The sequence below is a fragment of the Sinocyclocheilus grahami genome, unplaced genomic scaffold (genome assembly GCF_001515645.1).
Source record: "Sinocyclocheilus grahami isolate Dianchi unplaced genomic scaffold, SAMN03320097.WGS_v1.1 scaffold13.1, whole genome shotgun sequence".
NCBI classification, from domain to species: Eukaryota; Metazoa; Chordata; class Actinopteri; order Cypriniformes; family Cyprinidae; genus Sinocyclocheilus; species Sinocyclocheilus grahami.
Genome location: NW_015505192.1, coordinates 2,256,534 through 2,283,636, shown reverse-complemented (window position 1 = coordinate 2,283,636; position 27,103 = coordinate 2,256,534). Strand labels below are relative to the sequence as shown.

General features: G+C 35.7%; 1 protein-coding gene across 3 annotated transcripts; it reads left to right on the top strand.

The window, feature by feature from the left end:
* The first annotated feature begins 642 nt into the window (after positions 1 to 642).
* Positions 643 to 26,953, top strand: LOC107599082 (homeodomain-interacting protein kinase 1-like). 3 transcript variants are annotated; one of them, XM_016290582.1, is made up of 16 exons: positions 643 to 824; positions 2,339 to 3,075; positions 9,894 to 10,267; positions 12,280 to 12,403; positions 12,922 to 13,041; positions 13,143 to 13,229; positions 15,863 to 16,044; positions 16,167 to 16,317; positions 17,615 to 17,819; positions 17,953 to 18,071; positions 20,498 to 20,655; positions 22,023 to 22,178; positions 22,330 to 22,488; positions 23,141 to 23,319; positions 24,677 to 24,786; positions 25,920 to 26,953. In XM_016290582.1, exons 2-16 carry the CDS (start codon positions 2,341 to 2,343, stop codon positions 26,334 to 26,336), a joined length of 3,276 nt encoding a protein of 1,091 aa, XP_016146068.1. In that variant the 5' UTR covers positions 643 to 824; positions 2,339 to 2,340; the 3' UTR covers positions 26,337 to 26,953. The 3 variants fall into 3 exon arrangements, with proteins under 3 accessions (XP_016146068.1, XP_016146076.1, XP_016146059.1); XM_016290590.1 differs by having other exon boundaries at positions 643 to 847; positions 20,501 to 20,655; XM_016290573.1 differs by having other exon boundaries at positions 643 to 847.
* The last annotated feature ends 150 nt before the right edge of the window (positions 26,954 to 27,103 follow it).

The following is a 27,103-nucleotide window of genomic DNA, read 5'->3' as shown; positions in this document are numbered from 1 at the left end:
TTGATCGATATCCTTTCCTTTAAAGGGGTGTGTAATCAGAGATAGTCATGTTGTGTTTACATTTTGAATAAATAATATTCTGTTAAAGAAAGCAGTCCTTTGTGTGTGTGTGTGTGTGTGTGTGATTCAAATCCAGTTCTTGCCATTTGACAGAAGACAGTGATGTGATGTCAGCTGTGAACAAATTCAGTGATTCAGCCCTTTCAGGCAAAACACCTCTTAACCTCATACACATTATAGACATGTCATCCACAGCCACTAAGATGAAATTGCATTTGAACAGTCCCAAGTCCCTTAAAATGTAAAAAAATAAATAAAAAGTTCATAAAAATTCCCTAAAACTTGTAGGCACATCCAAATACTAATGATCAATATTCAGAATTATTGCTGACATCACTTGTGGATGTGTATATATATATGAAAATTAAACAAAAAAGCACTATAATGTATCTAATTTTATATGTACACCATGGTTATACCACTGTAATTTTTGGAAGAACCTTACAATATGAACACAAAATGCGGAAAACCGTAGCTACAAGACTAGATTTATACATCACGTGACACGCCTCCGGCCAATCAGCGCTCGATCTCACATCCCGGAAATGGAGTCCGTTTAATGTCCTACATTCATCTCCAGGTCTGTCATAATTCTGTGCGCTGCCCTTGCAGAATATTAATGTGTAACGATGGCCTGTGTCTAACATAATTAGACACCCGGAATCTCCTCGGCTCGAATAAAGAGACGTTTTTATGGAGGGACATTTCTATAAAAAAGAGAAAACAATGAGGCCTAATAGGAAAAATTAGGGAAAAGTGTCAAGGTGAGGAATTCAACACACAGCAGGTGAGCTGCAGAGATGTTACACTGCACGATGACAGTTGATGTGAAGTTTTATGAAGCGTGTTGCATGCATACAGCACGTCAGGTTGTGTTTCCGCAGCCAGCGGAATGTTTGACACGACAGTCACGGAGTGTGTTGGCTGGTAATGTTAGTACATGTTAGTGCATGTTTGACTGTCACCATGAAAGGTGTATAGTTTGTTTGTGAAACATTTGTCGCTGCCACACCTCTTTTTTACCACACAGTAGCAACCATTGCCATGACAACCCCTCCCAATTAACTGGCTACAGCCATTTCTATAGCAACCACCCTGGATCACCTAGCTAGAGCGGTTGCTATGGCAACGTACGTTTGATTTGTTCTTGGCTTTGTCTGGATCGGTGCAGGTTTTCAAAAATTCATTAAAATTACAAATCGCTTGAATGCATATCTTTAATGATGAGCTTGTTTTCATTTCTGAATTAGAAGTCATTCTGATATTTTTTGTGGGGCTAAAAGTGAAAAAAAAATTTTTTTTAATTCTAATGTAACTGAAAAATTTAGTTGAAAACTTGAAATTCTTGGAAAAAACATGTTGACTGGTAATTTAGCATATTATTATTTGTTATGTCTTTAATAAGCAGTGTAGTTATGTTTTAAAAATATTAATCTAAAAAACTTTTAACTCTAATATTGCTTATAATTTACTAATATTTGACTAATATTTTGAACCTATAACCAACCTATCAATGAAAAACCTAACCTTAATGTTTTTTTTATTCAAGTCAAATGAAGTTACCCTAAAGAAAACGTCTGATATTTGCATGACTGCATATTAAAAAAAGTAAAATAATGATTAAGTTGTATGTGGACATTATTTTATGAAATTAGTTATTTAAAAACATTAACATTTCTTGAGTGTAGCATAAACATAAAAATGACATGAGTGTATCTCTTCTGTGATAGACATTTTTTAATTTCTGAATTAAAAGTCATTTTGATATTTTTAGGAACTAAAAGTGAATATATAGGGTCTAGGGTAATGTGTGTGTGTGTGTGTGTATTAGGGCTGCACAATTAATCAAATTACAATTACAGATGCCACAATTACATAATTGTTCAAAGTCCACTTATGTTTTTTGCTTGTTTATTTTCATATAAAAATTATGGCATGCAGTTGCTTCAAACAATGGTATAAACATCATTCAGTGTAAATAATGATATTCATAATTAATAATCGCTATTAAAATTTCAAGGTAACAATCGACATTTATTTATTTATAGGTGGTATAAATGTAGCTGAAAAATGTCAAAAATCTTAAGAACCAATTGACAAAAGTTGATCATAATGACATAATATAATTATTTTTGAGTGAAGCAGTTTTGTTTTGTTTTAAAACATTAATATTTGATCAACTTTTGTCCATCAAGTTAAAGCCATTGTAGCATAACCAACATGCATAAGCCGTTTTGTTTTGTCTTATTGTCACTCATTTTCACTTTATCTTTTCTAGACATGTCTTCTCAAATGCAGGCGTTTTCCTCTCCCTCCGTGTCCTCCAGTGGCCTGTCCCGCTCCAAGAAACTGAAGTTGGAAAACCATGCATGGAACGTGAGCAGCCAATCAGGTGAGAGTAGCTACTACCAGCACAGCCCAAACCAGCCGAATGGCTCCTCCCCCTCCACATCTGGATTCAACCCCAATTACAACTCCTCCAGCCTGGTCTTTTCTCCTTCTGGAGGCTCGCGGGAACAGACAGTGGTACGTGCCGCAGACAGCACCGGCAGCGTCCCAGAGCCTTCATCATCCTCCTCATCATCATCCACACCCAGTCAGCATGGAAAAGATGTGGGCTCCACCTCTCTGACATGTGAGGGCTATCGGAGACGGGGCAGTCTGAAGCGGAAGAGCGAGGAGGTGGACAGCAGCGACAGCGTGCAGATTTTGGAGGAGCTGTCGGCTCCTGTGCTCCCCAACCGTGTGGCCGGAGGTGGAGGCAACGCCACGGCTCAGTCCATCGCTCATTCCACGTCCACCACCAAAAGCAGCAACTCCCACAGTGAGGGCGACTACCAGCTGGTGCAGCATGAGATCCTCTGCTCTGTCTCCAACAGCTACGAGGTGCTGGAGTTCCTCGGCCGGGGAACATTCGGACAAGTCGCGAAATGCTGGAAGCGTGGAACTAATGAGATCGTGGCCATTAAGATTCTCAAGAATCATCCGTCATATGCCCGCCAGGGTCAAATAGAGGTGAGCAGTTAACCTGTATCAAAACCTTTCCCAATCATTGTATTTTTGTGAATAAAATGCTGTAAATGACAAACAATAAATAAATAAGAGATCTAAAGCTGCAATTTTAAGAATTAGTTGTAATTGTGAGATATACAGTTGCAGTATCGACAAAAGCATACAGTTTTATAAAAAAAATATACAGTTGCAATTACAGGAAACCGTCACTGTTATGAGATATACAGGTGCAATTAAGAGAAATAGTCACAATTGTGAGGTATGGAGTCACAGATAGCAGTTGTGTGATATACAATCGCTTTTGACAAAAAGTTTAAATTGTGAAATATACAGTCGCAGTTGTGAGATATGATGTTTGCAGTTGTGAGATACTAAGTCACAATTGTAAGATACACAGTCACAATTACGAGAAATAGTTGCAATGGTGCAATCGCTATTATGAGAAATAGTCAGAATTTTGAGATACAGTCACTACTACAAGAAATAGTTACAGTTGTGAGATATACAACTTCACAATTGTGAGACATACAATCGCTATTACAAGCCATAATCTCCATTGTGAGACTTTCAGTTGCTATTTCGAGAAATAGTCACATGTGTGATATATACAATCACTATTACAAGAAATAAAGAAACATTTACGAAAAATTTATGAAAAATGTACATCCCAAAGAAGCACAAAATCCCTTTTACGGACTTTTAAATTAAATGTTCCCTCCTGGTGGAATGACCTGCCCAACTCAATCCGAGCAGCTGAGTCCTTAGCCATCTTCAAGAATCGGCTAAAAACACATATCTTCCATCTTTATTTGACCCTCTAACTCTAGCACTCTCTATTCTAATTCTATTCTTAAAAAAAAAAAAAACTTGCCCCTTTTAGACTTGCACTCTATTCATTTGCTGCTTGTTTTCTTTTTAAAAAAATAGCACTTGCTTTCTAATCTTTTTGTATTATATCGGTTTTCTTTTCATTTATTATACAATTAACAAAAGCAAAAAAGACCTCTAACACTAGCTTGCTCTATTCTTTTTCTTTTTTTTTTATAAACAAAAAACAGTAACCAACATAAGATAACAATACACATATTTACACCCACACACACAGACCAAAAAATAAAAAACCCAACATAGTATATATACAACATAGTATTCACAATTGTGTTATAAATCCAATACTTCAGAAATTTATATTTTTAAAAAATTATAAAAAATAGAAGGGGAGGTTTACAGAATACAGAAATTAAATTTCCAAGAGTCTCAAGATAGGTCCCCATGTGGCCTCAAATCTTTTCTGTGAGGAGAGCTCACCAAAACGTAACTGTTCCATTTGGATAATGTAAAGCATCTCATTCAACCATCTCTGAAAACAAGGGGCTTGTGGAGATTTCCAGTTGAGTAGTATCACTTTTTTGGCTGCAATCATGCCTACCGTTAGAGCCTGTTGATGAGTATGAGGAAGAACGTCCATTACATCAGAATATCCAAAAATAGCCAGACTGTGGTCAGGTTGAATATTAATTTTGAAAGCACTAGAAAACTATTCGAAAATTTTAGACCAGAAAACATACAGAATTGGACAAAACCAAAATAAATGTGCCAGTGTCCCCTCCACTCCCACTTTTTCTATTCTGTCTGTTTTCTTTTTATTTATTATATTATTTAAAATACCCTTGCTACGTGTACTGCTTTAAGCTAACAGACTTGTTATAGCACTTGTATATCATTGCTCTTTTGTTGATTTTGATTGCTTCTATTGTCCTCATTTGTAAGTCGCTTTAGAAAAAAGCGTCTGCTAAATGACTAAATGTAAATGTAAATAGTTGTAGTTGTGAGATATACAGCTTTGCAATTGTGATACATACAATCTCTATTACGAGAAATAGTCACAATTGTGAGACATACAGTCACCATTATGAGAAATAGTTGCAATTGTGAAACATTCAGTCACTATTACGAGAAGTCGTTGCATGTGTGATGCATGATATACAATCGCTATTACAAAAAATAATCACAGTTGTTAGACATTCAGTAGCTATTACGAGAAAGTCACAACTGTAAGACATTGGTCCATGTACGTTGTGTTCATTTGTTTTTGATTTAATATTGAAAACAGAAACATGAGAAAACGGCACCATTTTCAGTTTTTGATTTTTCAAAAACACGAAAAGACAAGAATTCGCCTTAATTTTAAATTTTTACATTCAGGGGTAGAAAATGGATAAACAGCTTGAATGTTCGATTTCCGCATGTGGGAGGGAATTAAATGCCCCTTTTCACTGATTGGTCATAGTGATGGGAAGTTTGTTTCTTTTCCGCGAACCGGTTCTTTCGGACAGTTCGATTCAATAAACTGGTTGAAAAAACCGGTTCACCGGTTCTTTTACGCTCGACGTAATGACGTCATTGGCGATGACGTAATGGTGTTAAGTCTATTGCGGGCTTAACACATTCAAATATAAAGTCAGTAATCATAACATCAGTCAATTAAAACATCATTATAACCTGATACGTTTCTTACAATTTGGATTTTTGTATCTAAAGCATCAACACATATACAGGCAGTGATCTGCAAACTAGGATGTTTTACAGTTATGACGACCAAAAAATAAAAAATAAAAAACCCAACATAGTATATATACAACATAGTATTCACAATTGTGTTATAAATCCAATACTTCAGAAATTTATATTTTTAAAAAATTATAAAAAATAGAAGGGGAGGTTTACAGAATACAGAAATTAAATTTCCAAGAGTCTCAAGATAGGTCCCCATGTGGCCTCAAATCTTTTCTGTGAGGAGAGCTCACCAAAACGTAACTGTTCCATTTGGATAATGTAAAGCATCTCATTCAACCATCTCTGAAAACAAGGGGCTTGTGGGGATTTCCAATTGAGTAGTATCACTTTTTTGGCTGCAATCATGCCTACCGTTAGAGCCTGTTGATGAGTATGAGGAAGAACGTCCATTACATCAGAATATCCAAAAATAGCCAGACTGTGGTCAGGTTGAATATTAATTTTGAAAGCACTAGAAAACTATTCGAAAATTTTAGACCAGAAAACATACAGAATTGGACAAAACCAAAATAAATGTGCCAGTGTCCCCTCCACTCCCACTTTTTCTATTCTGTCTGTTTTCTTTTTATTTATTATATTATTTAAAATACCCTTGCTACGTGTACTGCTTTAAGCTAACAGACTTGTTATAGCACTTGTATATCATTGCTCTTTTGTTGATTTTGATTGCTTCTATTGTCCTCATTTGTAAGTCGCTTTAGAAAAAAGCGTCTGCTAAATGACTAAATGTAAATGTAAATAGTTGTAGTTGTGAGATATACAGCTTTGCAATTGTGATACATACAATCTCTATTACGAGAAATAGTCACAATTGTGAGACATACAGTCACCATTATGAGAAATAGTTGCAATTGTGAAACATTCAGTCACTATTACGAGAAGTCGTTGCATGTGTGATGCATGATATACAATCGCTATTACAAAAAATAATCACAGTTGTTAGACATTCAGTAGCTATTACGAGAAAGTCACAACTGTAAGACATTGGTCCATGTACGTTGTGTTCATTTGTTTTTGATTTAATATTGAAAACAGAAACATGAGAAAACGGCACCATTTTCAGTTTTTGATTTTTCAAAAACACGAAAAGACAAGAATTCGCCTTAATTTTAAATTTTTACATTCAGGGGTAGAAAATGGATAAACAGCTTGAATGTTCGATTTCCGCATGTGGGAGGGAATTAAATGCCCCTTTTCACTGATTGGTCATAGTGATGGGAAGTTTGTTTCTTTTCCGCGAACCGGTTCTTTCGGACAGTTCGATTCAATAAACTGGTTGAAAAAACCGGTTCACCGGTTCTTTTACGCTCGACGTAATGACGTCATTGGCGATGACGTAATGGTGTTAAGTCTATTGCGGGCTTAACACATTCAAATATAAAGTCAGTAATCATAACATCAGTCAATTAAAACATCATTATAACCTGATACGTTTCTTACAATTTGGATTTTTGTATCTAAAGCATCAACACATATACAGGCAGTGATCTGCAAACTAGGATGTTTTACAGTTATGACGTCAATAAATTAGTCTTCATCAGCGCAGAAACTATGCTCCACTTACTATATATAATCCATTATGGTTTATTTGTAATTAAGTAAACTTACGTTTAGCCAGATTGCCCTTCATTCAAGTCTTCGGTTTACCCGCGCTCATAAAACTCGAAATAATAATCAAAACGTTAAGATAGCTTTATATTCACACTAAAACCGATACTGGTCTGCGCTTCACTATAATGTAAATGTCACGCAGCTTTGCCACACAGATTTTGATAACTGGACAGCTAAATAAAATGTGCGGTGTGCCAAAGAAATAGACTAAAAGGGTAATGTGGCTGCAGATCTGAGGTACATACATATTTCTGCAATAAGAACCTAATTTGCCATATAGAATCTATGCCTACACAGAAGTAAATCCTGTCTAGGCATTGCCCCAGTATGGTTTGTGTCAAGCCATTTGTTAGTCTGGTTGTTTGATGAGAAGGAGATGAACGCAAGAGTTGCAATAAACGCTTTAACAGTGGAGGACTCTTATTCTGTTGCACAAAACAGAAGACGACATGATGACAGCACCATTTGATGCTTGCTTGACCAATCAGTGGAAATCAAATATTCAAACTGTTTATCCATTTTCTACCCCTGCATGTAAAAACTGAAAATCAAGGCGATTTCTTGTTTTTTTGTTTTATTTTGAAAAAATGAAATTGGTTGATAACTGGACAGCTAAATAAAATGTGCGGTGTGCCAAAGAAATAGACTAAAAGGGTAATGTGGCTGCAGATCTGAGGTACATACATATTTCTGCAATAAGCACCTAATTTGCCATATAGAATCTATGCCTACACAGAAGTAAATCCTGTCTAGGCATTGCCCCAGTATGGTTTGTGTCAAGCCATTTGTTAGTCTGGTTGTTTGATGAGAAGGAGATGAACGCAAGAGTTGCAATAAACGCTTTAACAGTGGAGGACTCTTATTCTGTTGCACAAAACAGAAGACGACATGATGACAGCACCATTTGATGCTTGCTTGACCAATCAGTGGAAATCAAATATTCAAACTGTTTATCCATTTTCTACCCTTGAATATAAAAATGGAAAATCAAGGCAATTTCTTGTTTTTTAGTTTTTTGGAAAAAACGTAAACGAAAATGGCGCCATTTTCTCATGTTATCAGTTTTAAATAAAAAAAATGAATGAACGCAACATACATGGACCGACATTCAATCACTATTACAAGAAATAGTTGCATGTGTGAGATATACAGCCGCTATTACGAGAAATAGTTGCAGTTGTGAGATATGCAAGTTTGTAATTGTGAAACATACAATCTCTATTACAAGAAATAGTCACTTGTGTGATATATACAGTGGGGATCAAAATTAGAAAACAACCTACAATTTCCTAAATTTCAAGGTCACTGCTTAGTCCTATTTTAAGTTATCCTAACAGGAGTAGAAGGGCAGTTTTTTTAAGCATATTTCATAAATTATTTTTATTCTGAAGCACGGTATAAAAAAAATTATATTTGAGATATTTGAAAAGAACTCTGATCAAAATTAGAGAACACTAACAGATACCTCCAGGTTATTGGTGTTAATCTGGCACGTAATGCTAATTTCCTTAGTTATATGACAAACCCTATTTAACTGGAAGCATTCCTCTAATTTTCACTGAGATTGCAAGATGGTGGGCCGCTATAAGGTGACTGAAACCCTGTGACAGGAGGCGGTCCAGATGAATGCCAAAGGGATGACACTTCCAGCCACTGCAAGAGAAGTTGGTCATTCCAAATCTGATTTCTTGAATATTGCAGGTTTACAATGACACTAATTCATTCAAGTCCCCCAAAAAGGCTGGTCGTCCATGTAAGACAAATGCACAAGAAGACAGAGTCGGGGAAAGTCTGCAGCCCAAGTGTGTAAAGAAGTCAGGTTTTGGGGATGTTTTGTGCAGCAGGAGTTGGGCCTCTTATACAGCTACATGGCAGGTCAATGCAAATGTTCATCAGAACCTCCTTCAGCAACCTGTGGTACCTTCCCTGCAAGCATCTCCCTATCAGCCTGCAATTTTCATGCAAGACAATGCCCCCATCACACTGCAAAATGGGTAAAGCAGGTCTTTGAAGCTGAAAACACTGAAATAATGAAATGGCCGACCCAGAGTCCTGATCTAAACCAGATTGAAAATCTCTAGAAAATCCTTGGCGACAAAGTTATGGCTAAGAAACCGAGTACAGTTACCGAACTGTGGAAGAAAGTGGAAGAAGTATGGACCAAGATCATACCAGCGTAGTGTGGGAAACTAGTAAATAATCACAATTGTGAAATATGCAATCACTGTTACGACAAATAGTCGCAATAGTGAGATACACAATCACTATTATGAGAAATATTTGCGATTAATAGATATACAGTTGTGATTACGAAAAATAGTCACAATTGCGAAATATGAAGTTGCATTTGGTACTCAGTCGCAATTGTGATATATACAGTTGCAATTACTTGTTTTAGTCACAATTGTAGAATGTACATTCAATTGATGTTGCACATACAGGAAATAAAGTTTTCATAATTTTTAATTGAGGTGGAAACAGACTTCCATAGCAAATACCTCTGATAATTAATATTGGATTGATGCAATGATAAATGTCTACTGCATTTATTTCTAAGATTTTAATTAATCATCGATCATGTGCTTGATACAAATTTGCTTAAATGTATTGAACTCAATCCTGTCCCGTTAAAGGTGAGCATCCTCAGCCGTCTGAGCACAGAGAATGCAGACGAGTTCAATTTTGTGCGCTCTTACGAGTGCTTCCAGCACAAGAACCACACGTGTCTGGTGTTTGAGATGCTGGAGCAGAACCTCTACGACTTCCTCAAGCACAGCAAGTTCAGCCCACTGCTCCTCAAGTGTATCCGGCCGGTCCTGCAGCAGGTTGCCACAGCGCTGATGAAGCTGAAGAGTCTGGGTCTCATCCACGCTGATCTGAAGCCTGAGAACATCATGCTGGTGGACCCCATCAGACAGCCCTACAGAGTCAAAGTCATCGACTTCGGTTCAGCAAGTCACGTCTCGAAGGTGTTGTGCTCAACCTACCTGCAGTCTAGATACTACCGGTAAGGAATATTTAATGTCAAAAGGAATGGACAAGTGGATGTACATTTACATTTGTGCATTTATGAACACTGTCTAAAGCAACTTAGTGCATCCAGACATGAATTGAAATGAATTAAATTTATATTAATATGATACTATTATATGTATAAAAACTATTATATGTATGAAAAACTCCCTTAAAGCCTAATACAGTTTTACTTTTATATTTACATTTAGGCATTTGGCAGAAATTTAGTTTTAGGGTTTTATACAGATACAGAGTTTTACATGCTTCCAAAATCAGTCATTGTGTATTGTATTTATGCATAAATAGCTGTTCTTTTCTCATATTAATGGCTACCAATATTGATTAAATGTTCCTAACAATTTATAAAATTGGTTATACAGTGGTTGTATAAAACGGATAGTTCCGGTCCTTGATTCTGATTGGTTGAGCCGCGTTCGAAGCTGTTGTAAATTACACTACAAACATACACCTTTGTTTACTTCTGTGTGTTGCTCGGCACTTTGTTGGAACCACAACTGTTTCTGAGGAACTACATTGTTTGGTGGAAGAATACTGTTTTTATTAATATCATTACACTTTATTTGCTCCGTTTTATTCTGTGAAACCTTGCTACGTATATGGAATAACCGTTTTATAAAAGCAATAAGCCCCGTGAAGCCGTGGTTTACAGTGAATTTATAACAGCTAAGGGACGTTATTAGGCACGATGCAAAGCGGAGTTTCTTGGAGCTTCTTGGGGCTTATTGCTTTAATATAAAAGAATCACCCCCCTTTAAAATAATCACATTTTGTTGCCTTGCAGCCTGAAATGAAGACGGACACATTTTTTGTTTCATCCAGCTGTATTTACTCAGTGCAACTTATAACATCCAAGTGAAAGATGTAAAATAATTTTTTTAAAACTGAATCACTGAACTGGAAAAAGGATCACCCCTTGTGTCAGTATTTTGTTGAACCACCTTTTGCTTTAATTTAGTCTGATGGGATATGTCTCTGTCTCTACTGACTTTGCAGATCTAGACTTTGCAATATTTGCCCACTTTTCTTTGCAACAAAATGTGATTATTTTAAAGGGGGTGATTCTTTTCTATACCCACTGTATGTCTAATTGTCAGCTAATATACTTTTTTCAATGGCTGATCCGCTGATGTCAATAATACTGATATATGGTATATAATGCATTTTATTGATAACATAGCTAGAAATAACTAAAAATTAACAAAATAACTCAAAAAATGTACTAAAATACTGAAATACTGTTTTATCTCATCTTGGAGATTGCACAAATTGAAAATAAGCATTGTATTATGATCTTAAAATGGCCAAATATCAATATTTCTGTCTATCACTAATATAACCTTCATCTGTAAAAAATGATTGTTTACCTTTATGATACATCAGATGCATTGTCATTCTGCCAATAATATACACCTCATATCATTTTGATATTTTCTGTGGGGTTAGAAGTGTGGAAAAAATGTAGGTGGTCTAAATGTAACTAAAAAAAGGTGTCATTAAAAAGGTGAAATTCTTAAAAAATGGTTAATAAGCAGTGAAGCAGTTATTTTTTTAAATATGAATATTTCATGTAACCTTAACATAACTTAACCAACTTGTCGTCAATGAAAACCTTAGACTTTTTTTAAACTTAACGTGTTGTTCAAGTCTTACTTTAAGAAAACTACTTGATATTTGTTCTTAAAAAATCATAATATTTAGCTAATTTAGTTTTTTAAATATTTAATAACAAAAAAAAGTTTGATCTCTTTTTGGAAATGACACAAATTAAAAATTGGCATTGGATGATAATTTTAAAATAATAAATATCAATATATCTGTCTATCACTAATTTATCCTTCATCCCTAAAGAATTTGTTTACAGTAAATCATATGTATCCCCCTACCTGTCATTCTCCCAATCTTATACACCTCATAAGAAAACCTGCCAGTGCAATGAAGCTAATTTATTCATTATCTTGTTTTAATTTGTCTGTTGTTGTGCAGAGCTCCTGAGATCATTCTGGGCCTTCCGTTCTGTGAGGCCATTGACATGTGGTCACTAGGTTGTGTCATTGCTGAACTGTTTCTGGGCTGGCCTTTGTATCCGGGAGCCTCAGAATATGATCAGGTCAGTAATAAGGTTTTGTTTGCCTGGATTTAATCAGTTCTGTGCTAAATCAATTCGTTTTATTCCAAATTCAATTGAGAAGGCTATCAGTAGATTTGGAAAGTGACACAAGGGGTCACTAACACATCTGCTGCAAAGCCATGCCAGTGCCGGTAATCTTAAAACTGACAGTACTGGCTGATATATTAGTTTATTGCTAGCAAATAATCTTATACAGCAACTAGATACCTTTCTCTGCATACACTACTTGTCCACAATGTAGTTTTATTCCAAATTCAATTGAGAAGGCTATCAGTAGATTTGGAAAGTGACACAAGGGGTCGCTAACACATCTGCTGCAAAGCCATGCCAGTGCCGGTAATCTTAAAACTGACAGTACTGGCTGATATATTAGTTTATTGCTAGCAAATAATCTTATACAGCAACTAGATACCTTTCTCTGCATACACTACTTGTCCACAATGTGTCAATCTGTGAAGAATGGGTGTATAATCTACATTTCATGTATATCCCTGCAGATTCGGTACATTTCCCAGACTCAAGGTTTGCCAGCTGAGTATCTCCTGAGCGCCGGGACTAAAACCAGCCGTTTCTTCCACAGAGGCCCAGACTCCAGCTACCCTCTCTGGAGACTCAAGGCATGCCCCACTTAAAGCATTGCTGTGTATTTTATGTTCAAAGGCATCAGCGGTCAATTGATGATAGAACGCTTTCCTCACTGATGTGTTTCTGTTTTTAGACTCCCGCAGAGCACGAGGCAGAGTTTGGGATAAAGTCCAAAGAGGCTCGCAAGTACATTTTCAACTGCCTTGACGACATGATGCAGGTAGTGCTGTGTGTACAATAATGTGTGAAAAACTCATTGATACAAATGATAGAATAAATGTGTACAGACAGGATTCAAAACTAATGAGGTAAAATATAAATGTGCGTGTGTGTGTGTGTGTGTATACACATATATATATGTATATGCGATATGCGATACCTTGTTAAAAAATGCGATATTCGATATGCGATACGATATTGCTTAAAGTGTGTAAAATCAATTTCAATTATATTTAAAAAATATTTAAAAATGAAAATTATATAACCAATTTGTTTCACATTCTTTCTTGGAAAAGAAAGAATCACTACAACTTCTGAAAGTGACCAGCAGTGTTTTAGCATTACATAAAAAGTAATGTCACAAATCAGAAAATGACATTTTAACATCAGTGTGAACATACAAAAAAAAAAAATTAATGACACTAATTTTATATCATTGTAACTTTGCTTTCCACACACTTTAAGTACTTCTTCATATACCACAGCAAAAACTATAGTCTGAGAAAGTTCAAACATGATTAAAGCTAAGTGAACAGTCAGTAAAAAAAAGAAAGAAAGTAAAAGAAAAAAAGAAATACACAATTTACAAGCATAGATAATATATACAGTAGTATTCAGGTACAGAAATTTAATTAAGTGTAAAATAACACTGCATAGTGTTCACTGTATGAATTAAATTTAGATTAATCTTTGTTATAGCTGTTTTGTTGTTTGTTTAACATTAGTGACATATTCAGCAGCACGTATTTCTAGGCTGCTGTCACTTTAAAACCGACTGCACAGATCCAGTATAATGATACACATCCGATTTCTTTCTCAGCTGTTTACATTCATTTAAAACATAACCGACTGCGTTAACGAGAATGATCGTCGAGATGGGTACTTGTGACATTTCTGTGTGTATGTGTCTGTTCGAACATAAGGAGGAGATGCGAAAAAACATGATTAAAGCTAAGTGAACAGTCAGTAAAAAAAAGAAAGAAAGTAAAAGAAAAAAAGAAATACACAATTTACAAGCATAGATAATATAAACAGTAGTATTCAGGTACAGAAATTTAATTAAGTGTAAAATAACACTGCATAGTGTTCACTGTATGAATTCAATTTGTTATAGCTGTTTTGTTGTTTGTTTAACATTAGTGACATATTCAGCAGCACGTACTGCTGTCACTTTAAAACCGACTGCACAGATCTAGTATGATACACATCCGATTTCTTTCTCAGCTGTTTACATTCATTTAAAACATAACCGACTGCGTTAACGAGAATGATCGTCGAGACGGGTACTTGACATAATTCTGTGTGTATGTGTCTGTTCGAACATAAGGAGGAGATGCGAAAGATGAATCAACTCGGTCTGAAATGTGTCTCTCTGTGTGCGTGCGCTTTGCACGTGTGCGGCAGAATTGAAGAGACGCTGTGCGAGATGCGGCTTGTGTGCGCGCTTCAGGTGTGAGTCAGACACCAAGACGAGAGTTGTTTTCTGCAACTTATTGCACTTAATAACTCTTTTTAACGTCAAGCAATTCTCTGCTATATGCGTCGAACTAAAACTTTGACCTTTTGCAACGTTTTGATTTAAGTAGCCTATTATTAAAATGATTCAGATATCGCACGCCCTTGCGATATGCATATTGCGATATTTACATTTGCGATATTTCAATAATTTCGATATATCGTGCAGCCCTAATATACTCACATACTCTATCGTTCAAAAGTTTGGGGTCAGACAAAAATTTTGTGTGTTGCACTTTGGTCTTATTGATGTATGTCTGTTATAACTATTTTCTGTAACACTTAATAAAAAATTGATCCAAAAAAATAAAGTTATTCAGAAAGGATGTAATCCATCCAGGTTCTTTGAATTGGTGGTGACAGAATAAATACTCTTATTTTTCTGATTCTTTGTGATGTTGAGATGAATAAGACCGAAATCTTGACTGAAAATGTCTGTTCAAAAGATGTTTTTTTTTTTAAAGAAATCAATTCTTTTATTTATAAGGATGCGTTAAATTGACCAGAAGTGACAGTAAAGACATTTTAAAATGTTAAAAATTATTTCTATTTCACATAAATGCTGTTCTTTTACACTTTCTGTTCATAAAAGAATACTGAAAAAACTACAATAAATTTCATTTTCTAATGTATTCAAATAGAAAACAGTTATTTTAAATTGTAGTAATATTTCACAGTTTTTACTACATTTTTGATCAAATAAATGCAGCCTTAGTGAGCATAAACAACTTCTTTCAAAAACATTACTCACCTCAAATTTTTGAACAGTAGTATATATATCAGTGCCTATTTAATATTCAACACCTTGGTTATCCAATCACAAATTTACATATTAAACTCCACGTACATTTGCAAAACAGCCTATTAGTTTTTTTTAGGTTTCTTTTTCTTCGTTATGTCTGAAACCTTGACTAACTTTATGAATAGACTCACTGTAACATGTTAACCTAAGTAAACTAGATCAATGCCACAGTGCTTTTTTGATTAGTGATCTAAAAATAGTGCAGACTTTTAAATACTTCCTTATGTCACATGACGTCTTTGATTATTATGTATTTATTTTTAATATTTAATCTTATTTTATTGCCTGGTTTAAATTAGTTCTTTCTCACACTCCAGGTCAACATGACTAACCTGGAGGGCACAGACATTTTGGCAGAGAAGGCTGATCGGAGGGAGTTCATTGACCTGCTGAAGAAAATGCTAACTCTCGACGTAGACAAGCGGATCACGCCTACTAAGACCCTTAACCACCCGTTTGTGACGATGGCTCACCTTCTTCACTTCCCACACAGCTCACAGTAAGCCCTGTTGTTTATTTGTTGATTATCTACATATAATGTAGATATACTAGCCACATCTCTACCTGTACTCCTCTGAAGACACTAACACCAGTGCCGTGTACTCCTCTCTTGTTGTGTAGTGTGAAGTCCTGCTTCCAAAACATGGAGATCTGCAAGCGCAGGTGTACCGCCTTCGATAACAACAAGAACCTGTTCGCCAGCCACAATGCTCCCAGCGCAGCCACCAACCTCACCGTCACCTTCAGCAGTCAACTCAATCAGCACAGTCAGGTGTGTACTACTGCACAGATGCATTATGGGAAAGTTAATTCGTTTGTAATGCATTTGCATTCAGTATGTTGCTTGTAGTGGTAAAAAATAAGAATAGAATTATACGACTGAATATCACAAGAAATGTCAAACTACTATAGCGTGTTTTAAAGGGATAGTTCACCAAAAAAGGACAATTCTATCATCATTTACTCACTCTCATGACATTCCAAACTCATATGTTATTTTTTCGGTGAAAGACAATCATTTTTGATGTAGCTCTTTTCCATACATCATCATTTCTTAGTGGCCATTTCTGTTAAATCTCCAAAAATGATGAAAAACTCCCACAAATATAATCTGTGTAACTCGAGCACTAATTTCGAAGTCTTCTGAATTGATATAATTGCTGTTAATTCATGATCTGCTGAGAATTAATTATTGAATCGGTGAGTTGAGAGTCTAAGAACCTGATCAGTCTGATTTATTTAAAAGAATAAATGATTCATTCACAAATCAGACTGATCTGGGTCTCTCATGATTTGGTTCTTGAGGTAGCAGCTCACTCGAGGGCAAAATTACCAGTGAATTTGAATAAAATTTCGGTCTATTCCTCACAAAGCTATCATATGACTTCAAATGACTTGCAGTATAGCAGTGTTATTTTAGTATTATTTATATGCTACTGTAGTATTTATCAATATATATTTTATTTATATATTTTCAGTTCTCATTTTAGTTTAAGTAGTTAAAATAATGTAATTTTGCTATATGCTTTTTAATGTTTTTTTGTTTGTTTTTATATTTTTCTGTTTAGCTTTAATTTATTTTTATTCCCATTTTAGTTTTAGTCATTTTAATACTTAAACTTATTTTAGTTAATTGCCAAGGCATTTTTCTGTTTTTAATGTAATTAAAAAATATTTATATATATATATATATATATATATATATAAAGTTTAGTTTTTTTATCTAATATTTATATTTTATTTTATTTCAGCTTTATTTCAATTGCCAAAATTTTTTAATACTTTTAGTTAAAACACAGGAATATAATGTACAAGTCAGATGAACTGCTTATATGGGGTTGATTTTGTTGTTTTTTGGGAGCTTGACAGACGTGGTCATGTATGAATTGTCTGCATAAAGAGGTTTGGAACAACATGAGACTGAGCTGCTTTAAACAACATTAGAATTGTCATTAATAGATGAACTATTGCTTTAAAGCATAGTATGCATGCTATATTAAGGTTTTTAGTGCTGTTTCTGTGCTTAGTCAATGTTGTTAAGAATCTCCCTCTCTTTCCGTAACTGCCAGATGGCCTCCACAGGCGGCCAGTCCCTGTCTCTTAGCAGCAACGTCCCTCTACTGAACTACCAGCCTGGTCTGTACCAGCAGGCCACTATAAATATACCAGGCTTGGCTCAGCAGAGTGTGCCATTGCAGGCTCGCCCTACTCAGCTGTGTGCCCAGACAGAGCCCTTCCAGCAAACCCTCATTGTGTGCCCTCCTACCATCCAGGGTGAGCCTGTACCCGACCCCTTTTACCCAACCCCACCGCTCTGTCCTTTAGACTCATACCCAACCCAACCTGTCCTTGACTCGTACTGCTTCCAAATGCATTTGAACTGAATCGCTCATGTTTGATTCACCAGGGCTGCAGACCTCCAGTAAACACGCTGGATATCCAGTGAGAATGGACAACTCTGTACCCATAGTGCCCCAGAACCAATCTACCCAGCCTCTACACATTCAGCCCAGCATGCTCACACAGGTAGGCATCATGTTTGTGTGTTATCTGACTGTGTTTCTCCTCTTAACACTGTTTAATATGATCCTTGTTTCTCCTCCCTGTTAGCACATTGGCCTTTATGAGTATTGAGTGTTTATTTTTTTCTATATCACCTTTTCCTCATTTATGTGCAGTAAGAATTACAGTGAAGATTAAAAACGAAAGAGGCAGTTGTTTTAAATCCTTTTGAGTCTGCATCTCACTAGCCGATTTTCAGAGTGGGTACATCATAAACTGTAAACACAGACTCTTTCCAGGAAAATATCGTCATCAGCTCAGCTGGCATTTATATTAAATATGATTAAATCATTTCACATGCACGCTGCATTTAACAAAAGCCACATTTTCTGTCATCTGTTCTGTTACAGTTTCTGTTCACACTAACTACCATTCAAAAGTTTGGGGTTGGTAAGATTTTTTAAATGTTTTTAAAATAAGTCTCTTATGCTCACCAAGGCTGCATTTATTTGATCAATGATACAGTAAAAACAGGAATATTGTTAAATATTATTGCAACTTAAAACAACTTTTATTCCTTTAATGGCGAGTTGAATTTTCAGTGTCACATGATCCTTCAGACATCATTCTATTATGCTGATTTGCTCCTCAAGAAACATTTCTAATTATTATTAATGTTGAAAGCAATTGTGCAGATTAATACTTTTGTGGAAACCATAATACAATTTTTCAGGATTCTCTGAATAGAAAGTCCAAAATAACTTTACTAATGTCTTTTTAATGTCACTTTTGATCAATTTAATGCCTCCTTGCTAAATGAAAGTATTAAAAAAAATCTTGCTGACCCCAAATTATAGTGTATTTTCAGCCAAGATTTCTGTCTTAGCTTTTCATGACAATGAATTGGAGAGAAAGGTCAAAGACATGCATTTATTCTGTTACCTGCCATTTTTAATCGGTGACTTTGGAAGACCAGGGTGAGATTTCAGCCAAAACAGTCAAGTTGTTACAATCAAGATGTTTCAAGTCCGTTGAGTCGCTGTCTTTACTGTCAAATGATATTGATCTGTTTTGTATTTGACATTGTTTTTCTTCATTTTTTCGCTATCACAATGATGTTGGAAAGTCTTGGCGAGCTACTTTCTCTGTCAGCTCAGCCATCGTTTTGTAACCGCTCCACCGTTTCCTCCATTCTCAGTTCCTCCACACATCCCTCTATCCCTTCCCCAACCAGAGCAGCAGCACGCCTCTGACGGTGGCCTCGCTGCGCCTTCCAGTGGCGCGTTCACATGTGCATTTATGTACATGCACAGACGGCGATTCTGACCAAAAGTGTCACAGGTACCTAATGTAAATTCTGTGCACACTGCTGTTACTCTGTGATATGATTTGAAGCTATCAAATGAATTGATGTGATTTGCTCTTTGCCCTTATTTCTTTAGGGGTTTTATGGTGGAAAGTGGCTGTTTTAGTTTTGTTTTCATCTTTCCTCACCTATCAATCATGATTTAACAAGGCGGTTTTTCTCTTGGACTCGTGCTGCATCTCTTCTGGGCCCCAGGGCTCTATCCAGTGAAGCATGGCTGCTTGACTCTATGCAATCCAAATGATTTCTCTTTCCACAGACCCACTCCTGTGGCAACAAATGTCTCTCCGTAGACTCATTCTCCTTTTTTCCTTCCACTGCTAACCAGTCATTTCCTCTCAATGCAGATAAATGGACTGCCAACCGTAACTCATCACTTGTGTTACTTTGGTAATCACTTGAGTTAAATTCCCTGCGCAGTTGTTATTGTTTTCTTGTGAATTTTGCATCTATTCTTCTCTTTATAAAAGACTGATCTGCTCGAACTCTATCATGATTTTCTGACTCCCGTTTCCCCTTTAAGCATGAAAGATTCCCGATTAGTCAAGCAACATAAATGAGATGAAAATTGAAATTGACTTTCTCACTGTGTTGTTTTGTTTTAATGAAGTTCTGCATGATTTTAAGAGCTTTTAGGACAGGATCTGCTTTTCGTGTATGACAGGAAGAGATCGAACGCAGACAGACTGAGCGTCGCCACACTGAATGTGCTCATTATGCATCTGTCAATCAAAGTGCATTAATGTTTTAAGGCCTATTAACACCTAAACTCACCGTAAACAGAGCAAAAAGGAACAATATAAAAAGCAGTGGTTAACAAAATAGGAGTGTGTGTAATGCATATTTATACTGTACCTGCCCAACACCATTTTATTACAAAAGCCTTGCTATTATCGCTAAAAGTTCACCTGTATTGTCATAATTTAGTTTTCTGAATCACAGTTCACCTGTTTTTGACATTAAAGCTCGTGACCAGTGTGTGATCAGGCCATGTTGCTCCAAATGAATAGAGCTGTTAAAATGCAAGTAGATTTGAGTTTCTGACAAAATGGTTTTGTTCATTTGTCTTTGTGTGTGTGTTTAGCAGGGCTGGCCAGCAGGGACCCAGCAGATCCTCATTCCCTCTTCATGGCAGCAGATGTCAGGCATGACCATGCACAATCCCAGCCAGCCTGTGCTGTCTGACTCACCCATGGGCTCTCTGCTCTCGGACAACACCAGCCAACAGAACAGTAGCTGGAGGTCAGAACTCTCCCACAGCAGTTTACACTTGCAGTTTCACACTCCAGGTTCTGTTGCAAACCTGGATTCATTCAACCATCAAGTCTGAAAAAAAGCTTGTGTAAACGCTTTACTATTGTGCAGTGCTCGAGTATGAATGCATCTGGGGTTTGCTTTAAAAGTGAATCTCACAAAACCTATCAAAAATATCACCTCAAAATCAAATATATTATTATTAATTAAAACACATTAATAATAATGATAATAAATATATTATATATTAAATATTTGTGTGTGTGTAATAGTAGTAGTAGTAGTAGTAGGAAATATGGTATTATTATTATTGTTATTATTATTATTATTATTATCAGTATTAGTATTATATAATAATTATTAATTACTAATATAGTTAATATAATTATTATTGTGTAATTATTGTGGTTATTTTGTTATTATTATTATTATTATAAATCAGCTCAAAATAGAAGGAAAAATATTAATAATAATATTGTTTTAAATTAAAAATATATAAACTATATTAAGTCTATTTTTCTATATATTCTTATTATATAGCCATTATTAAAATTTATTATATATGAATTATTCTAATAATTAATATGATTTAATTATTGTAGTTATTGTGTTTTTATAATTATTAGTATTAGTATTAAAATCTGGGGTTTGCTTTACAGGTAAACCTCACAAAACCTATGAGACAAAAAAAAAAATCAGCTCAAAATAGGGAAAAAATGATAATAATAATAATATTGTTCTTAATTAAAAATAAATAAATTATATTAAGTTATTATTGTTATTATTTAAAACGTATTAATTATTATTATTATTTACTGTCATTATTATTATTATTGAGATTTTTAAAAAATCTAATTCTCAATACTGTAAGGTGAGAAAGAAATGACATATATTTAAGTTAGTTCATTTATGCTTATTTAAATAAAAAAAATGTATTATTTTAGTAATTTGGAAACAATACAGTAAGAATTAAAAATGTACCTTTTCTTTTCTTTAGATTTTAAGGTGAAATATGACCTGGACAGGTTCTTGACACGTTTTGCTTGATTCACATGTGCTTTATTGTCTGATTACAGTGTTAAAAGCTTTAAAAGGTGGTGCTTATGTTGATGACGAAAAAGTATTTTGCAAATGTACTAAGTGTGAAAACAACTTAAAAGTGATGAACTGGAATATTGCAACTTCTTGTAAGCCGGTAGAAATCATTGCAGATTGACACTTTGATTGACTTTGTTGCTGCTAACTGTAATGTAAAACAACGTGCTGCTGCAATGAAAACTGAATTTTACGAACTGTAAATAGCTAATTACCAATTACTATTCTCAAAACAGCATGCATTTAATACACTCTGTCAGGGGTCGACATGGAGGTCAGTGCGATGGGAAGCAGCAGGGCTCTGCGCAGGGGCGTAACGTGAGCACACAGCCCTCCCACACAAAGGCAGCCAGCAGTCGTACACAGCAGAGTAGAGTAAAGAGGTCAAAGGGTCGACATGCCGAGAGCAGAGCCAGGTAACGCTGTTAATGAGTCTCAGAACGAGCAACCACCTTCATAATACCAGTGTCTGAATAATAGATCGGAAAATGTACATTTCAAGTCAAACTGTCCAAAATATGGTACTGTGTACTCAATTAAAATCTGTTTTCTGTCTTCATGTCACAGACCCACGTCCTCCCAGCAGTCGACTTCTTCAGTAGCACACAACTGTGGTGATGCGTCCCAGCCCATCATCATCTGTGACACGCCCAGCCCCGCCGTCAGCATCATCACCATCCACAGTGATACTGAGGACGAGGACGACAGGAAGTTTCCTCCTGAAAGGTGCAGCATCACTTTCACATCCCAACCAAAACTCTTTACTGTAGCTGTATTGTAGTTGCTGTGTGTGTGTGTGTGTGTGTGTGTATGTATATATAGTTTATTTATTTTTTGCTACATTATTTTTCTTTTAGACATATCTTCATATTGTCAAAATTTGGTCATTAAGATTTTTTAAAAATAAATAAGTATAAAATTAAATGAATAAAATGTATAATTTGCATTAAATTGATCAAAAGTGACGATAAAGACATTTATAATGTTACAAAAGATTTCTATATCAAATAAATGTTGTTCTTTTGAACTTTCTACTCAGAAAATATGATTGAAAATAATGTATCTCAGTTTGTATCTCAAAAATATTAAGCAGCACAACTGTTTTCAACATTGATAGTAATAAGAAATCTTGCTTGAGCAGCAACTTAGCATATTAGAATGATTTCTGAAGGATCATGTGACACTGAAGACTGGAGTAAGGATGCTGATATTTCAGCTTTGCATCACAGGAATAAATTACATTTGAAAATATATTCAAATTAAAAACTGTTCTTTTAAATGGTTACAATATTTCGCAACACTTTTTTTACAACCTTGGTGAGCATAAGAGACTTTGTTCAAAAGCATGAATTCAAGTTGTTCTTCTCTTGTATGGCAGCTGTAGTGTGAACCAGCGTACAAATGTCATCAGCTGTGTGACTGTCCATGACTCCCAGGACTCGGACTCATCCACCAGCACCCCTCTCAGCCCCAAATGCCTTCCCAACACACACTCCAAGTCTCTAGCCATGGTAACGCCGTCAGTGAAAAAACAGCGCTGGGATGGAGCGTCAGGAGGTCAGTGAGACTCATTCTGACTTCTAATCATCTAAATACTGAGCTTTGATTAATTAAAGGGGCCACATTCTACACTACAGCTTTAGCACTACAGTCCATTCATGATAAACAAGGCTTCTTACACCAAAATCAGTCACAATTAGTTTTAAATGACCATTTTAGAATTAACCAGGATTTTTCTGTTACTGTAACTTTTTATATGAAAATGACCTCTGTTATGATTGGTTCACCTCTTTGCATGTGAAATGAGTAAAAGCAAGTTGTTGAATATTGAAAAGACATGGATATACATATGGAAGTGGTCATATGATAATGTCATGTTTGTACAGATTTGACTCTTTAAAGGGTTAGTTCACCCAAAAATGAAAATTAGCCCATATATTACTCGCCCTCAAATCATCCTAGGTGTATATGACTTTCTTCTTTCAGACGAATCCAGTCGGAGTTATATTAAAAATTGTCTTTGATATTTCAAGCTGTTTAATGCCACTCTGCGGGTGTTTCATGCATCAGTCCAAAAGCAGTTAAATAAAATGCGTCCATCCATTAAAAAAAAGTGTCTCAAACGGCTCCAGGGGGTGAACAAAGGCCTTCTTTAGCGAATCGATGCATTTTTGTAAGAAAAATATCCATATTCAAAACGTAGTAATCACTTTAATGTAGCTTGCGCTCACAGTTGTACATGGAAGCAGTTCCGGGGGAATGACGTATGAGGTCGGCTTTGCGCATGCTCCGCTCAGAAGTGACGCATGCGGAAGTGCAGGGGGGAGATCAAAACAAAACAATGGTCATTTTTTAGAAGTACAAAACGAGGATTTGTAAAGAAGAATGTCGGAGGATTTCGATATAAGCCAAGAGGAGACTGGTTTTCCTTTGCTAAAGTAAGGAAACTTTGCTTCCTTTGCTCCTGTTAACAAATGCTGGTTTTCACGAGACTCACCGGCGCATGCACAACGCTGACCTCATACGTCATGCTCCCGGAACTGCTTTCGTGTACAACTGCTGGCGCAAGCTACATTAAAGTGATTATTACGTTTTGAATATGGATATTTGTCTTACAAAAACGCATCGATTCGCTACAGAAGGCCTTTGTTCACCCCCCGGAGCCGTGTGAGACACTTTTTTTTATGGATGGGCGCTTTTTATTTAACTTATTTTGGACTGATGCATGCAACACCCGCTGAGTGCCATGAAACAGCTTGAAAGATCAAAGACAATTTTTAATATAACTCCGACTGGATTCGTCTGAAAGAAGAAAGTCATATACACCTAGGATGACATGAGGGTGAGTAATTTAGGGGCTACTTTAAATTTTTGCGTGAACTAATGCTTTAAGATCTTTTTTCTGTACCTCTAGAGCAACGTACTAATATCTCTGGAAAATCGAAGAAAGGAACGGCCTCACAGTCCAGCGACCGGCATCACAGAGCAGCATCAAACAGATCTCAGCCTCTCAACCTGAGCCAGGTACATCTGTACAGGTCCACTCCGGTTTTTAAACACCACATGACATCAGATTTAAACTTTTGTGGCTTTTAGTCAATGTCTGTTAGCTTTGAGGTCATCTAAAGTCTAACGTTTAGGGTCAATTATGTTTTTGTTTTTTTTGCGTATTGATACTAATATTAATATTAATAATTATTCTAATATTAATAATTATTATTAATAATTATTCAGCAAGGATGCATTAAATTAATCAAAAGTGAGAGTAAAGACATTAATAATGTTACAAAAGATTTCTATTTCAAATAAATGTTATTTGAACTCTATTCAGTGAAGAATCTTGAAAAAAATGTATCATGGTTTCAATAAAAATAAATATTGATATAAAAATAAATTTTTAATTATTATTGTCAGTTGTTATTATTAATGTTTCTTATTATGATCAATGTTGAAAACGGTTTTAATATTTTTGTGGAAACAGTGATACTTTTGTGGATTGCTTTATGAATAGAATGTTCAAAATAAATATTAGAATTTTTAATTTGAAATAGAAATGTTTTGTAGTAAGTGTCTTTACTGTCACATCTTTGATCAATTTAGTGAATCCTTGCTGAATACAAGTTCGTTTTTTTGGTTTACTTTTTAAAAAATCTTACTTTCACTTTTAATCAGTTTAAAACACCCTTGCTAAATAAATATTAATTTAAGGATCATGTGACACTGAAGACTGGAATAATGGCTGCTGAAAATTCATCTTTGCATTACCGGAATAAATTACTTTTTAAAATATATTTAACTAAAAAAAGTTAAATTAAATTGTAATAATATTTCATATTATGTATTACTGTTTTACTGTATTTTTGATCAAAGAAATGGAGCCTTGGAAGCATAAAATACTTATTTAAAAAAAACAAATAAATATATATATATAAATATAATTATTGTATCTTTGACTGGTAGTGAATCTGAATCAACTTCCTGTTTCAACAGGAAACACAACATCGCATGAAGAAAATTGTGTGCCATACATTTCTAAGGATGATTTCATGGCAGACCTTGGTGTATTTTTTAAATATTTATCATCAGGTTGCTTTTTTCCTACAGAGTCATCCAGTGATTCTTTATGCTTTTGATTCACTCTGTGATTCGTTCAACAGGCGCAGCAATCAATGATGTCATCCCACTGCCGTGCAGGGGGCGGATCCCTGAGACGCCAGCCCACCTACCCTCCTACAGGCCCCTCCCACTCCTACAGGCTTCATGAAGCATCGCTCTTCGGCTCTGCCTCCAGTCTGTATGCATACCCTGCATCTGCAGCCCTGGCCTCAGTGTCGCAGGCCGTGGACCAGCTGCACAATTCAGCCAGTTCCTGTTCCTCGTCCTCCGGCCGGCACACGCGCACCGTTGGCCCGTACTCAGCCTCTCTGAGCCTTCTGCAGAAGAACAGTGCCATGGGCGTCATGTGTCAGGCTTCAGCGCCGTATCAGCACCAGCAGCTGTCCACACCGTCCTATCAGCGGTCTGCGGCGTTTCCCCTCAGCCGGAGGAAACTCAACCAGTACCCGTACCTGTGAGGAGCAGCCGTCTGAGCATCTGCTGTGATATATGGGTAATACCAGAATGGTGTCATGGATGTTTAAGTGGAAATGTCATTTTAGCTTCTTTTATCTCGTTTTAGTGTTTTATTTTCTTCAAAGCATTTCAGTGGAGCACTTCTTGCATTTTAGATCATTTCAAACCATGTCATAAGCACAAAACACTGGGCTGGTTTTTAACTGTTTCTTAAAATATCACCCGCACAGAAGCCTCTGGATGTCCAGAAAAAAAACCATCACCTTAAAACACATCAAACTTCGTGTTTGACTAGAAAAAGAAACATGGCTGTTTGGAATAGCATACTATCATACTACTCTCACGGTTTCTGCAGTGTACAGTATGCAGAGGAAATGTATGAGATTTTTCCAAAGTGACTTACAAATGAGAAATACAACAAAGTGATTCATGCTAAGATGACTATAACAGCGCACAGTGTGTGGAATTATGTATCCCACAATGCAACACACTCAATTTGAAATTACTAGTTCGTTCATTGTGATGAATGAGACAACACATTTTAACATATCTCTCTTGACTTATTTGAATAAACTGATATTATTTTCAGCATAATGCAAAAAAACGAAAAATCTTATTCTCATTCTCAAGGTAAAATTTTTTTTTTAATTAATTTAATTAGTTAAAAAAACGCTTCATTTTATTTTATAAACTTATTTTAAAAATAATGTTTACCTTCAAAATCTGCTTATGCTTTGGATAAAAACAACCTTTATTATCATTATTATTA